The following is a 14,301-nucleotide window of genomic DNA, read 5'->3' as shown; positions in this document are numbered from 1 at the left end:
AATGAAGTATTTTTCTCTACATTCTTCTGGCAAATAGTTCAACAGACCCTTTCCCAAATCAGGGCATTCTTTCCCAAGACACAATAGCAGTCAAATTATGAAAATCATTTTTCTCTGTCCTTCCCAAAAAACAATTTTCTGAAGATTATCTGTGCTGTAAACACAACAGTAGTCCAAAAATCCAGAGCAGAATATGAATACACTCCTGCGCATTTTAAAGGTGCAAAGATTAAAAGAATTATTGCATGAATTTAATTCACTTTTTTTTCACATTACATTACTTCCTCCAAGAAGAATACACAACAGTATTAGGTACTATATGTATCTATACTAAGGAAATTAACATTAATTTTTAGTCTAGTCACAGTATACACTTAAATAGCCATTTTATCCTCTTCATTTTCAGTTATCTATTAATGTTTTCTCACTTTTCTTAATAATTTTGTTGTAAAAGAAAAACCACTTTGCCAGAGCATTCTCTAATTACAATGCAGCAAGAAGGGCATCCATGATTTTAAACTCACATGAAGAATATTTTTAAGCTGGAGTCTGCTTCCTGAGCAATATGAAGTCTGATGATATTGTACAAACACAAATTCCAGCAGAAGGAATTTGAAGACTGGAAAGAACATGATGACATACCCACCTTTTATTTACTCCCTCATCTGCAAATTCTGTGGGTATGAGAGAGAAGTATTTTCCCATTTTCAGCCACAAATTGGATTTAGGGATCCATCCATTGTGTGCATGAATAGTATGGATTTTAGCAAGCTGTCTAGCAATGAGTCTAAAAAAAATTAAAATTAAATTAATGTTATATTTAACTGAAAAATTCTAAAAAATGCAACACAGGAATTCAAAGAGGGTTTAAAGAAGAGTAGCACAGCCATTGGGTAGCATCTTTCAAGACTCAAAAGGTCATTAGGATAATTACCTGTGGGAAGGGAAGGGAGGATTGGAGTTCAGTTACAGCACACAAACTTCACCTGCATTTACAGTCTACTCTTGCTTATGTTTTGAAGTATTGATTTAAATTAGCTGCTATTTTTAGGCAAATACATTTCAGCACACACATGAAAAACTAAAATCTTTAGACATCAGCACTTTATGTTCACTGCTAATAGTTTAAAAAATAATTTCTCAATGGAATTTTCTGGGATCTATTCACAAAAGGAAAGTATTGGAAACAGTTAAAAGTACTTTAACCAAGTCCAACTCCCTACAACTCCACCATATTCAATGGCCTCTGTAATGATGATGTGCAAGTGTTAATTACTCATGATAAACAGACCTTTAATGAGTACAGTCTTCTGTGGAGGCAGCAAGGATCATTTTTTCAGCACTGAAATACCATAACTAAGACGGTGTGAATATCAGCTTAGCGCATGCTTATAGAAATACTGATTTTCTGCCTGCGCAAACTCTGCTCGAAGTCCTTCAGGCCGGGCAGAACTTCATTAATGCACAATGAAAATAAGAAATTTTTAAAAAAAGCTTACCTGAAAATATCTGGATTGCACACATGCTCTGGATCCAAGGCTTCTCCCTGCATGAACTCGTAGCACAGGCCATTGTTAAAGGTACAGTAGAGCTGAGGTGCACAGCCATGGGCCTGCAACACACGGAAACTCTTCACCTCCTCATCCCGATCTACCAGGAGCTCAGTCTTGTTCCCATAGATCCGAACTAGAACAACATCATCTGTTATGTCACCCACGTAGCAGCCAATTAATTTATTGGTGATTCCATCGGTGAATAGCTGAAAAGCAAAAATAATGCATAAGCAACTCAACTCTGCATCTTCAACAAGAAGGAAAAGAATGCTGGGTTATCCTTTAGTTCCCAAAACACAAAAGTGTACTAGATTGAGCATTAAGAAATCTTTAAGACAGAGGAATATCATGAAGAAAATACTTGAATATAAATTTTTTTTAGTATTTACAGTCATGTCTCTTCTTCCACTCTGTTGCCCTCAAAACCTTAATTCTTAATTCAAAAAGAATAAACCCTCCCACAGAACACCCTCACAGTAAAACAAGCAAGCAGCAAAAAATAGCTTCAAGTTGGATAACACAAAAATTTTTTAATTCATAATAGCAATGAGGCCAGAAAGTCAGCTCAAAAAGAAAAGAAACCTATTTATCAAGATCAGAATATTAAGTGTTCGATGACAACAGTTTGAATTCCTTATTTACTCATGTCCAGTCATGCACCCTCTGATATGACTTCTCCCTCAAGCCCTAAGTCAGGCCCAGAACAAAAATACTGACAAATTCAATGATCTGTTGTGTGTCAGACCTAATTCTGAGCCATAATATTTAATGAAAAAGTACTTTTGCTGAAAACACATGCCAACAACAGGCAACGTATCTACAGTCATCATAATTCTTTAGAACCTTGGACAGTGTGGGTAGGGTTTTATTATGGATGGCAGGGGGGAGGGGGGTGTTTAGGGGGTTTTTTGTTTGTTTTTTTTAAAGCAGTAAAACACAATTCAGAAAGTTTGACTTCTATTCCCCCACCCCCTTCAAGATACAGCCTTTATTTTCAAAAGTAGTATCTCTCAAACACAAGTGACAGATTATTTCCAAATCTCAGGGGTTTAGACAAGTTGAGAATCATGAGCAAATTTTTTAATTACTAAAGAAAAAAAAAAATCTGAAGTTGGGTCAAGTCTCCCCCTTTAGGAAAAGACAAGACTTTTACAGTAGATGTGTTTTAGCTCATATGCCTTGCTTTTCCCAACACCCCTCATTTGATGAGGTCAACAGATTCATCAATAAATGCAGAAAACAAGTGGGGAAGTTTTAGTTGTCATCACAAATTGGAAGAAATAGCTCAAGCTCCTGAGAAAAGATGCAGAAGATACAAAGGTACTCTATTTTCTTGAACAGTTACAAACAGTCTTGCAGAAGTAGATATAGCAAATTATATAACTTTCATCTAGACAGGGTAACTTTAAATTCAAATAAAGCTGCTTACAAAGCCTCTTTGACTGACTCAAAACTCAGACTTTACAATTTATGGGGACATCTTATTAATAGCTATTATTTTAATAGCTCAGGATGAATAATGAAGACTCTTAAACAGTCTTCATAGTAACTATTACAATGTTAAGCACTGCAACTAAGAAAACTGTTCCATTTAGCACCATAGATACTGGGCTTGAGCAGTGTTTCACTGAGTACTTAAATGCATTTCAAAATGCTTGTAAATCACAAATTACACCTTTATACTATAAATATCCATTCATACTCTTCCCAGTCATAAGCGTATGGTCACAGAACTATTCGGATGAGGAAGGGACCTCCTATGGTCATCTAGTTAAACCTCCCTGCTCAAGTAGGGCCAACTAGAGCCAGGACTGTGCCCAGGGAAATCTCCAGGAATTCTGGAGACTTTGTAACCTGTCTGGCAGCATGTTCCAGTGTTTGACCACTCTCATGATAAAAAAGTGGTTTTGTTGTTGAGATGAAACTTCACACATTTTATTTTGTGCCCATTGCCTTGTCTGTCACTGGGCACTGAGAGGAGTCTGGATGCCTCCTCAATTCCCCCCCACCAGGTATTTATATATCTAAGACCACAGCAAGCCTCCTTTTTTACAGGCCAAATAAGACCAGCCTCTCTTCATATGAAAGATTCTCCAGGTCCCTCTGTCATCTTCATGAACCTTTGCTTGACTTTCTCCAATGAGCATGTGTCTTCCTTCTACTGGGGAGCCAAGAACAGAACACAAGCACTTAAAGATGGCAAATCAACATAAAAGTACTAACTCTTATAACTTTTAACATAAACCCAGAATTAATTCGTTTAAAAAGTATGAAGAGCACTTTGCAGAAGTGATTCATGTTGAGCTGTTCGAGTTAAAAAGCATCTTATCTGCCATACTTAGATAAAAACTTCCAAAATGTAGTTTAAAAGGACAAAATGTACTATTAAAAAGATATAGCTCTAAGGTCATCAGAAATAGTGATACTACAAAAAAAACAAAAAAAAAACAAAAAAAAAAAAAAACACCCACCCAGGTGTTAATAGTGCTGATGCAAAGCACTGAATCTCAGTTGTTATGCTGTTGAACAGAAACTGCTGGGCACAGTTCTATCACCTTCTGTCACAGGTCTATTATTCCCTTCAAACAAGTCTCATTAGCACTAATAAAGAGAAATCTGCAACAAGGAAATTGGACTCCCTCAACTGTTAATTTAGGAACTCTACTTATTAGCATCTATTTGTAACATGCTGCTACAAATAATTATTTACACCCAGGAGCATTTTAGCTATTGCTTCTTAAAAAGGCAAAAGGGTTCACTTACTTTTCTAATAACATTATTCAAAGTAGACAATTTCCATATTCCATCATAAGAAAACATCTACTGTTTACTACCACCAGTAAAAGAAAATAATAGTCATTTTATTTTTTTATTCAGAATGCCTTTACATTAGCACTTAAAGAATCAGCTTAGAAAGCCTTGCCCAAAACATAACCTGAAATGAAGCAGAACAAAACAGTTCTCTAGCAAAAGCATCACTTGAGCATCATATGCAGAGAACAGACTCTGATGTGGATAAGATAATCAGTAAACTATCATAGCCACATGGAAGAAGATGGAAGAATCTACAGAATGCAATGAAAGTAGAAAATTCTGGGAATAAATTAAAAAAAAATACAGAGACAACAGAGGTTAAGAACACAGTGCAACACAGAAAAAAAACTCCAGCAGCAAGATTCTGACACTCCTGTAAGCCACAAAAAATTAATTAATCTGATATGCGCTTACCACAGTTTAACACATACTTTCAGATGAGGTGATACAAAGGTAAAACTAAATTCTGAAACATTTCTGGAAATTCTATTCATACTGCCCACAATCAGATCTAGCTTGAATCCAAAGCTTTCTAGAAAAAAAAAAACTGTTTACTGAAATGCAGACTAAAGCTGAGAAAGCTACAAATAAGCTTAAGTTACTCAAGTCTCAGAGAGCAATACATGGTACAAACAAGACAGGCCAAGAGAGCCCAAGAAGTGCAAATTCAACCAAGACATGAAGCATCTTTGAGACAGTTTACCCTAAAAGCACTGTTACTAGGTTATTAGATTCCTGGAAAGGGCATGTGATGCCTATGTCCCCATCTAATAAGCAAGTGTTTCATGAAAAGCTTCTATCTAATCCCATCGTTCCAGGTGTTCAAAAGAACGAGAAGAATGAGAACAAAATTGCAATCACATGTAACAAGAATGAATAGACAGAAATAAAAGTGTCATGGGGCAAAGTAGAAAGTACTTATGACTCAGAAGAACTGTAAAACCAAGCAGATTTTTCCCTTCAGACTGAGTTATTACATCCATAAGCAGAGAACACAGGAAACAGTACTGTAGTGCGATAAAAAGCAGAACAGTGATGTAAAGCTGCAGCATAAATAAGTAGGGATTCCCCAGATTCTGCTGCTGAACCCCAGACTGACTTTGAGATCTCCAGAAAGGAAGAGACATTAGTAACATGCTTCTTTAATGCTCACAAAACTTCAAGTTTGTATTGTTGATCTTTTTTCTGGAAAAGTATAGTCTACACAGACACATCCACAGGTATACAGATCAAGAACTTAATTTCTTGAAACAAGGCTAGTTATTTTACTCTCTCTAGCTATTGTAACTCTTTCTGTAGCTGTTCATAAAAGAAAGACAAAGTACAACTATTGGAAAATGCCTTGGGTAAATTCTCATATGTTCAGCAGGGCTTACAAGAAACCTCACTCAAAGGTCTCCAGGCTCTGGCACCATATCCTCTAGTTCATTACACTCAGCAGGAGAAAGCCACTGTCTGCATGATTTAGGTGGTCAGATGATCAGGAGCAAGATCATTTGGTGTTAAAAACACCAAGAGAAGCAGGAAGCAAGGAAGTTTACAGCACTATTGTCTGCTAAGTTTGGCCAGAGACTGAACTAGCAGTTTCTGCTCAACTCTTGGGGTACTCTGCATGACAGCAGCACGGAGAAAGCAATGCTTGGAGTGCTGGTATCACTTTCACATGGTTTTTTTTTGGGCTACTAAACCATCAACAGTTCAGCTTCAAGGTGTGTGTGGGTTTCGTTTTGGGTGTTTTTTGGTTGAGGACTGGTTCTGATTGAAATGTGTATCAAGATGTGAAAGCTTTTTATAATTTTTTTTAAATGCCAGGAAGAAAAAAAAAAAGAACAAGTAAGTTACTTATTTTTCACCTTGTTTCTGAAGAATATTATTCTACTTGAAAACAGTCAACATCAGGTAACTGGTTAACACTTTTTAAATTATGAATTTGCTTTATAAATTTTGTGATACTGATTAAAACAGATAGAGATTAAAAAAAAAAAAAAAAAAAAAAAAAAAAAAAAAAGCTAATAGGAAAGGACCCTAAGCCCCCTGGAATATTTTGACGTAAAATATTGGGGGGAAGGGAGAGGGACAGGAACTAAACCTAAACTGTCTTGGATTCTTCCTTTCCAAAGTTACAAACCTGTAGCATAAGGTATATGCCTTTACATAGACTCATCCAAGCTGTCCCTAAACAAATATTGATTCTCTGTAATTAGAGCCCCAGTCATCAATAAACACACCTCTACCATGCACAGCTGAATTACATCAGGTACATATGGCGTATCACTTACATAAAATGCCACTACAGTTTCTGCCTCACATAGACACCACAAAAACCTTTAAAAACAGGGGATTGAGATAATCAAGCTTCATCAGAAGCTTAAAAGACTGGAGAAACCAACCCAGCCTCTAAGGACATCCAATTCTGCTGGCATTTCCCACTTACTGTGACACTGCATTCAAGGCACACTTCAAATTACAGTTTTTCCACAACACGAGTAATGCAGCCCATTCTGCAGCTCTAACTTTTCTTACTCTTTCCCTCACTCATCACTTCTCCATTTGGAGGTATCAGCACTTCTCTGTGAATTCAGTCCTTCCTCTTCACGTGGCAACTGCTTTCCCAACTGCTGAAGTGGGTGATATCCCCAAATCAGCTGAGCAATAAACATCTCACTTGAAAAATGTAACAGCACTGAGATACAAAATAAAGTTAGTTTACTTTGTTTCCCAGAGACTAGCATTTTCAATTTCAACACTTTTAAGCCCATGCTCAATATTAAATATTACTTCAGAATGGTAAGAAATACTGATGGTTTTTCCTGCAGTATAATATTACACTGCAGAGAAGAAATTGTGTATTATCCCACTGAATCCTTCTTTGCCACCAGACTTACAAGAGGTAGACAGTAATGGGATAAAAGAACCCCAAATGCGCACTACTGAAGTGGTAACTAATTTTCCCATACTGTAAGCAAACACTGGCCTTCCTTGAATCTCCTTAAAAGAGAAAAAATAAGGAATTCATAAAGTGGGCAACAAACTACAATCTGTGAGTGTATTTTTACAGTAGGAAGGGTAATACAACCTCTTTAAAAGAGTAAAGAATTTTAAAAATTACGTTTTTATATTTCATTAAGAATCGTGCAGAATATAAAAATTGGAATGCCCACTGTCAAAATTCAAGCTGCTTACAAAACTCAAGAGGCCCTGGTTTGAGTTAGAAGAGCATTTTTTAATGAAATTTTAAAAACCTATTTCTCATGTTCACTACAGCTAACTTCTGAATTTAGCAATCAGTGAGTTTTTCAGCAAGGTTGGGAGAGAGGCTTCCACAGATTCCTTCCAACCTGAACTACTCAACATTTCTACTACTAAAAAACAGCCATTCCAGAATCAAAAGTGACTACCACAAAAAGCAGAGAAAGCAAACCTCAAAAATTCAGGAGTTAGAAAATCAAGCACCGAATTCCATACAGTTCCTAGGACATTTTCAGTTGACAACTGCACAATGTACCTACATGAAGATGAGTGTTTAGACAGAAAAATTCTGTTTCTCCCTAGCAATGTAGAATAACTTGAATATTTGTACTGCCCTGTAGGGATAAAATTCACATATAACTTGATATAAAGGAGATACATTACAGTATAGCTGCTTCCATTTCAAAGAAAAATGGGTAATGCTTCTGATGTTACAGACTTTCTGATAAATAATGCAATAAAAGAATAATTTAAGCACTGAAGATTTTAATTATTTTCATCTTCCGTCCCTAAATTTGTGGTTTATGCTATGGTGTAAAAAAAAAAAAATTAAATGTTAAAATATATTCCTGATTTTAGGTACTTATAAATCTTAGGAAAAGTGAGGATTAAGCTTTAACATATACTAACTATAATTTCAAAATTGTTCAGCTGACTAAACAAGTTAACACACAACAGTAAATTTTTGCAAGAGAAGTTAACTAACTTCTTCAAATCAAACTCTGGACTCTTCAATGTCTTACTAATTGTTCTGACCCAAGAATTACTAAGAGCAAAGGTAGCTAATGGCAGAGTTCACCAGAGGAAGCAGTAGTTCATTAAACCTATCACTGTTCTTTGTCCACTTTGCTGTTTCAGATTAGTCAGGCAAATTTTCCATGCAATACAGGAGTCCCATCCTCATCTCCCACCTAAACACTTGCCCCTCTAAAGGGCGGACTCCAGGGCATCCTCCTGTTCACTCCATCACCTTCACAAAAAAGAGTCACTTTTCATTTCAACACCTTTTTGTATTTGATGCATGTGCAACACGCATCTGTAACTGGTTGTATTGCCATCACGGCTGCTGGAACCTGTTTGAAACCACAGGCATTCCTGCTTGTTACACACTCACAGCAGCTTAAACACAGGCTAAAGAGTTAAAAATAAGAGGCCATTAAAGGGCTTTGTGAATAGATTGTTCTCCCACTGTTCAAAAGGAAAACACCAAGCTGAAAAGTGTTCTTAAAGTAACTTGGTTGAAATTAAACTCAAGACATTTTTTAGACAGAAACCTCTAACCACAGACAGTAATCTCCTACTTCACATCTGCATGATCAGTAAAAGAATCCCGGTTCTGCACCAATGGTACCGGTGTTTTTTATCCTGTTAATTGCTTCTGTCAAAGGGAGTGGTGGAAGGAAGCAACTTTTTTTTTTTTTCCTTAAACCTACTAGAACTTTATCCAAAGGATAGTTATCCCTCCTTAACAGGAAAATGTTTTGGTTTCCTTTTTCAACATCCCTGAATGAAAGAAAGAAAAATATTCTGCTAAGAACTGCACTCATCGGAGAACCAAAAAAATAAAACCATGTATAACTTCATGTAGCCCTACAAGGAGCAAGGAGTTGGATTATGCTCATGCATCCCTTCCAACTCAAGATATTCTATGAACTCTAACAACCTCGTTTTTACATGTTGTAAAACTATTTTCATTGCACCTCGAGATCTTGGGACAGTGCATAACTTATGGCCACTGCCTCAAACAGATTATTTAGAAAAAGCTCATTAGCTTTATTTTCATGCTAACTGGACTGACGTGTCAAGTTTCATTTTCCTTTCAAGACACTTCAGAAAATTTCTGTCAAATTATGTGCCATTACCTCAATGTGTTCAGCCTTCTGATACAAATTAGTTCAGGCAGCTCTCTGAAGAGGAACTTCATTGAAATAAGACACCTCCACGTAATAGCAACTGCTGAATAACACAGTTGAGCATATCATAAAATGCTCAACTAACCACAGACTGAACTGTTATTTTAGCCAGCCAAATTGGCTAAAGACTTTTTAAGTCCAAGGGACCATGTTAAGTATATTCTAGAAGCACAAAAGCAGCCAATCCTCCAGCAGATGACTCGTCATAAATACGAATGAACTGTTCACCTAGAGAACACCAGAGAGAACAGCGGTACTTCTGCCAAGAGCAGAGAGCAAGGGCGTTAGCGGGTCGGGTGTGTGCCGATACCGCCAGCCTAAACCCCAGGCCGGCTGCGAATACATGACAGATATTTATTACATTTTTGATTACAGGAAGCACCCAACAAAGGCTCCACGGCCCGTGGGAGCGCCCCAGACCGGCAGCAGCGACCTCGGCGGCGGTATCCTCCTCCGGCGGCCTGTCCCCGGTTTACAAACACCCCACCCAGGAGAGACACGGCGAGGGCGACTCTCAGGAACACCTCCTCTTCCTTCCCTCGCCCCCGGCACTAGAGCTCTCCCTGCCGCTAACGCGGGCAGCGGAGTTCCAGCGGGGAGGGCATGGGAGGAGGAAGAGGGAAGCGGGCGATGGGAGGGAGGAGCGCCGGGAAGGAAAGGGAAGGCGGGAGCCGGGGATGCTGCCGCGCCGCGCCGCCCCGCCCCGCCGCCGAGCCGCCTAGCAAATGGGGCTCCGCGCAGGGGCTGCGGCGGAGAGCGGGGGAAGGAGGGAGGGGGAGGAAGCGAGGCACCAGTTCCCCCGCACAATGGCCGCTCGCCCTCCCCCTTCCTTGCCTGCTTTTCCCCTCCCTCCCCGAGCCCGAGCTGCCGCACCCCCCGCGGGAACCGGGGCGCGGACTCCGCCGTACCTGCAGCGTCACCTCCTCGGGTCTCCAGTGCGGGCGCAGCCGGCGCAGGAGCTGCAGGGCGCCTTGGCGATACCCGGGCCCCTCCCGTTCGCTGACGGTGATGTCCAGTTTGGGAACCTCCGGCGAGCCGGGCGGGACGTGGATGTAGTTGGACATGACAGCAGGCAGAACGCGGCGCGACACGGGCGACGAGAACGAGCAGCCCACGCTGGCGCTTCCTCCGCAGCGGAACCGGCAACTGAGGGAAATTTCCACTTCAGCTCCCGATAAAGCGACTCCACCTCCCCCGGCTGCAACGCGGAGCAGCCTGGGAGAGCGGGCGGAGCCGGGCAGAGCCCTGCCCTCTGCCCGTTCCCCTCACCTGCCTGACCCCTCCAGCATCCGCCTTTCCCCCTCCAATGCCCCCTGTCCCACTCAGCATCACCCTGCCCGCCGCTGGACCCCGCGGCCGTGGCGCAGCCAGGGAGGGGATTAACCAAATGTGTTCGGGGCTGCTGCGGGAGAGCAGGCGTAAAGGAATGTGGGACTGGCAGCTGCCGCGGCGCCGCCCGGGCAGTTACCGGGCGAGCGGTTGATCTTAATCGGGCTTGGAGTTATCTGCTGCGGTTGATTTTTTTGTCTTTAATTTGCGTCTCGGCTTTCGGAACCCCTCACCGCCTCTCCCCTTTTGTTTGCCATGCCCCTGCAGGGCGCGTACCTGCTCAGCACCTTGATCCGTTCCTTCTACAGAACAGTTACATTCTTTCATTTTTTTCCCCCTGACTTATTTTATTCTGGAAATGTTGTTGCCTTGAAGTTATTTTCGGCGGGGAAAAAAAAAAAAAAAGCCCAGACTATACCGCAGCTTGTACCAACCAGGAGAAAAACAATCCCATCTTTTTTAGAAATATTTTGATGCTCCCCCTAATAGTCCTACGAGTATCAGCCTCCTTTCACATTCTATGATCTTCCCACATAGAGAAACACTGAACAAGAAGTTCCTCTGTAAAAACTACTGAATTGAGTTAGACGAAGACACAAGAACTATGTAAACAGAGTAATAATCGGGCTCTCCCCTGAAGAGCTGTTACTCTAAAACAGACCCAGGTCAGGGGATCTTTAATCTTAGTATTCTTTTCCATCTAAACTTTGATTCAGACCAAGCATTTAAAATCTTCAGAGCCAGGAATCTGTCTGTGAAGCTCGAAAAATAAATTTTCCTTCTGCTGTATTTTAAATTAAGATTTAATGTTTATGGGTTGGTGTTATTAGTGTAAGTATGTTTTTCTACATTAATAGGATTTTTCTATCAAGGATTAAAAGGGAAAGAATATTGGGGTCTGAATCAAATTTCAAATGCCATAAAATTTCACCCATTCTTCCATTATCCCACTTCACTTTTTCTTCTATGCAAGTAAGGATATTTTGAAATTTAAATGCCTTGAAAAATAGGTTTCTTTTAACACATTCACCTTCATACACTGTTTAGCCCTATAAGTCAATATTACCATGGAGGCATGATATCACTCTACCAGATCAAGCATGTGATTCATGGTGGCCTCTGCTTCTGCTTAGGCAGTTTGGTAGATGATAAACTAAGATTTATTTGTAGATTAAGGCCAAAGTGATATTTTGTTGAAATAAAATATCAAAGGTTGAATTTTCCAGCTTCCAAATGTTAATTTTAACAAGAACTGGTCTAAAAGAGATTCAGTCTTGCTAATGCTGAGAATAATAAATACATCTACCAGAAGGTTTCAGTCGTTAACTCTGAGAAGCCTTGTGAACTTACCCAAGTCTGATTAGATTTCCATAAATTGTTTGTTAGTGTATTTTTAACATAAAGGGGGAAAGTTGAAGCAGTCATGGTGCTTAGATGGTTTGGGAATTATAAGAGCTGAACTTCTGTATATTAAATATTTACAAAAGTAGATGAAAGAACCTGAAACACTTAGGCAGTAGCACTCTCATGTTTCTGGTCATGGTATAAAGACACATCCTTTTGGCTTATCCTCATGGTGCATTGGGAATTCTTAATTCCTGTGGTTTTAATTTTTAAAAAATTATAAAAATTTCTGGTTTTCCTAATTCCTGTTATTTTAATCAATAAAAGTTACAGTTAGCTACTCACCCGGTTTTCTTCCGTTTTTACCTTTTGTTTCCCACAAACATTTGCTGTGTCCAAATCAAACCCCCAAGAAATGTGTTTTCTCTTAATGCTTGATGCATTTGCAAGTCCACTACACCAAACTAAACTCATTCCAAGGTTGGTCAGAGATGCTCGCAACAAGTAACTGAAGGAAACAGGATGTTTTACTTCTCTCCCAGGCCTGTGCTCTACCAGGCAGCCTGTCTGACCTGCATATCCTCCTCATTCTGCCATTCTCTTTTCCTTTTCTGCTAATCAGGAAACAGGTAGTGCCATTTAAATTATTCCTATGCTTTTCACCTTGCCTTTATGTCAGCGCTGGACACTTTATAAGCTCTTAAAAAAAAAAAAAAAAAGGCAAAAAGAGCAACATTAGGATCAGAACCAGTTTTAACTTCCCAGGTGCAGTTCACTTGGCTGCTTTCCAAAGCCAGCAATTGTTTCAGAAGGACTCATTGTATAAATGTGACTAGAAATGGGACCCCTTCTAGTCATAATTAATTTTAATAACATTTTGCATAGTAGCATTTCAAAATGCTTTATATTGTCCTAATCTCACAAATAAAAGAACTGAGTCATCAGAGAGTTAAATCTGCCATTAGACCAGATAGTGGGCTTGGACATAATTTTTTGACATCCAGTCCTGTCCTTTGATCACAGGATTTCTTCAGTGCATTCAAGCATATAATTTCTGTTCATTATCCCACATATATTATTTGTTTCAAGATGAATCATGTCTCCGTACACATGGTATAAAACTGTAAGTCAGCTTTATATATTTATTTATTATATTGATTTTTGAAGTGCCTGGTGGCCTAGTATCCATACTGATTTACCAGCAACAACTCTTGACACACAAAGTTGATTGTTCTGTCATGTTTATTGTATTCTGTAAACAAATTTCATTTTAATCTTGGGGAAGGTGAGCTTGAAATAGTTTATTTTACAAAAATCTTGACACTTTAGAAATTTCTTGAAGATGGATACTGCTTGGTATGTTGTTGAAATGGTAAAAACTCCTCTCTCGAGCAAGTTGCTTGAAAAAATAATAGATTATAGCTTTCTCAAGTGTATTTTGAAAGCTATATGAGACAGTAAAAAGCCTCAACGCTCACTGCAGTTTTACAGTTCAATTTTCTAGTAGGCTCCCAATTACTGACACTCATTTAACACACTCCATATCATAACCTGGTTGCAGTGAGGATTTCTGCAACATGTATAGACAGCGAGGCCTGTGGAAAAGAAATAGAGACCGATTCTTGATAGATGTTTTTCAGACATCTTTATTCTCCAGCCGCATGGCCGGACGACTGCCAAAGAGCCCCGACAATCAGGGGACCAGTAGGGAGTAGGGAAACCCCATGCCTCTACGCCAGGGTCGCCTCCCCCCAGACCCCACGGCAGGGGGGAAGAACCCCAACATAACCTAGTTCCTGACTATCTAAATCCTTTTCCAACATGGGAGTGGTATGGTGCATAATGTAATGTGTTAGGATATGTGATTACATGGGAAACAGATAAGAGGTTTCCAGCTCCTTCAGATCTTCAGGGTTTCAAATAGAAACCTAAGAAGTTTCTAGTGGAAGTCTAGACATCTGTGCCAATGGGCTTGGTTACCCTCCAAGGCTTCTCCAGATGAATGTCCAGGAACCTTCCGTCTGTGCTGTCCCTGGCTCCAAGTCCATGAACTGTATGTGAATAGTTACCCAGTTACACTTCCTGCTGGAAACCTTAGC

The 14,301-nt window shown here is 39.6% G+C and overlaps 1 protein-coding gene across 1 annotated transcript in view; it reads right to left on the bottom strand.

Moving 5' to 3' along the window:
* ETNK1 (ethanolamine kinase 1) overlaps positions 1–10,739 on the bottom strand; it is a 31,145-nt gene extending 20,406 nt beyond the window's left edge. The window contains exons 1-3 of the mRNA XM_039570600.1: positions 10,438–10,739; positions 1,500–1,759; positions 647–787 (exon numbers count right to left, since the gene is read on the bottom strand). Coding sequence (XP_039426534.1) covers positions 647–787; positions 1,500–1,759; positions 10,438–10,593 — 557 coding nt within the window. The 5' untranslated portion in view covers positions 10,594–10,739. The remainder of the gene's footprint in view (positions 1–646; positions 788–1,499; positions 1,760–10,437) is intronic.
* Between the last annotated feature and the right edge of the window lie 3,562 nt (positions 10,740–14,301).

The sequence above is a fragment of the Corvus cornix genome, chromosome 1A (assembly GCF_000738735.6).
Source record: "Corvus cornix cornix isolate S_Up_H32 chromosome 1A, ASM73873v5, whole genome shotgun sequence".
Taxonomy (NCBI): Eukaryota; Metazoa; Chordata; class Aves; order Passeriformes; family Corvidae; genus Corvus; species Corvus cornix.
Note: the sequence above shows the minus strand (reverse complement) of the source record. Positions and strands in the feature narration are given on the sequence as shown.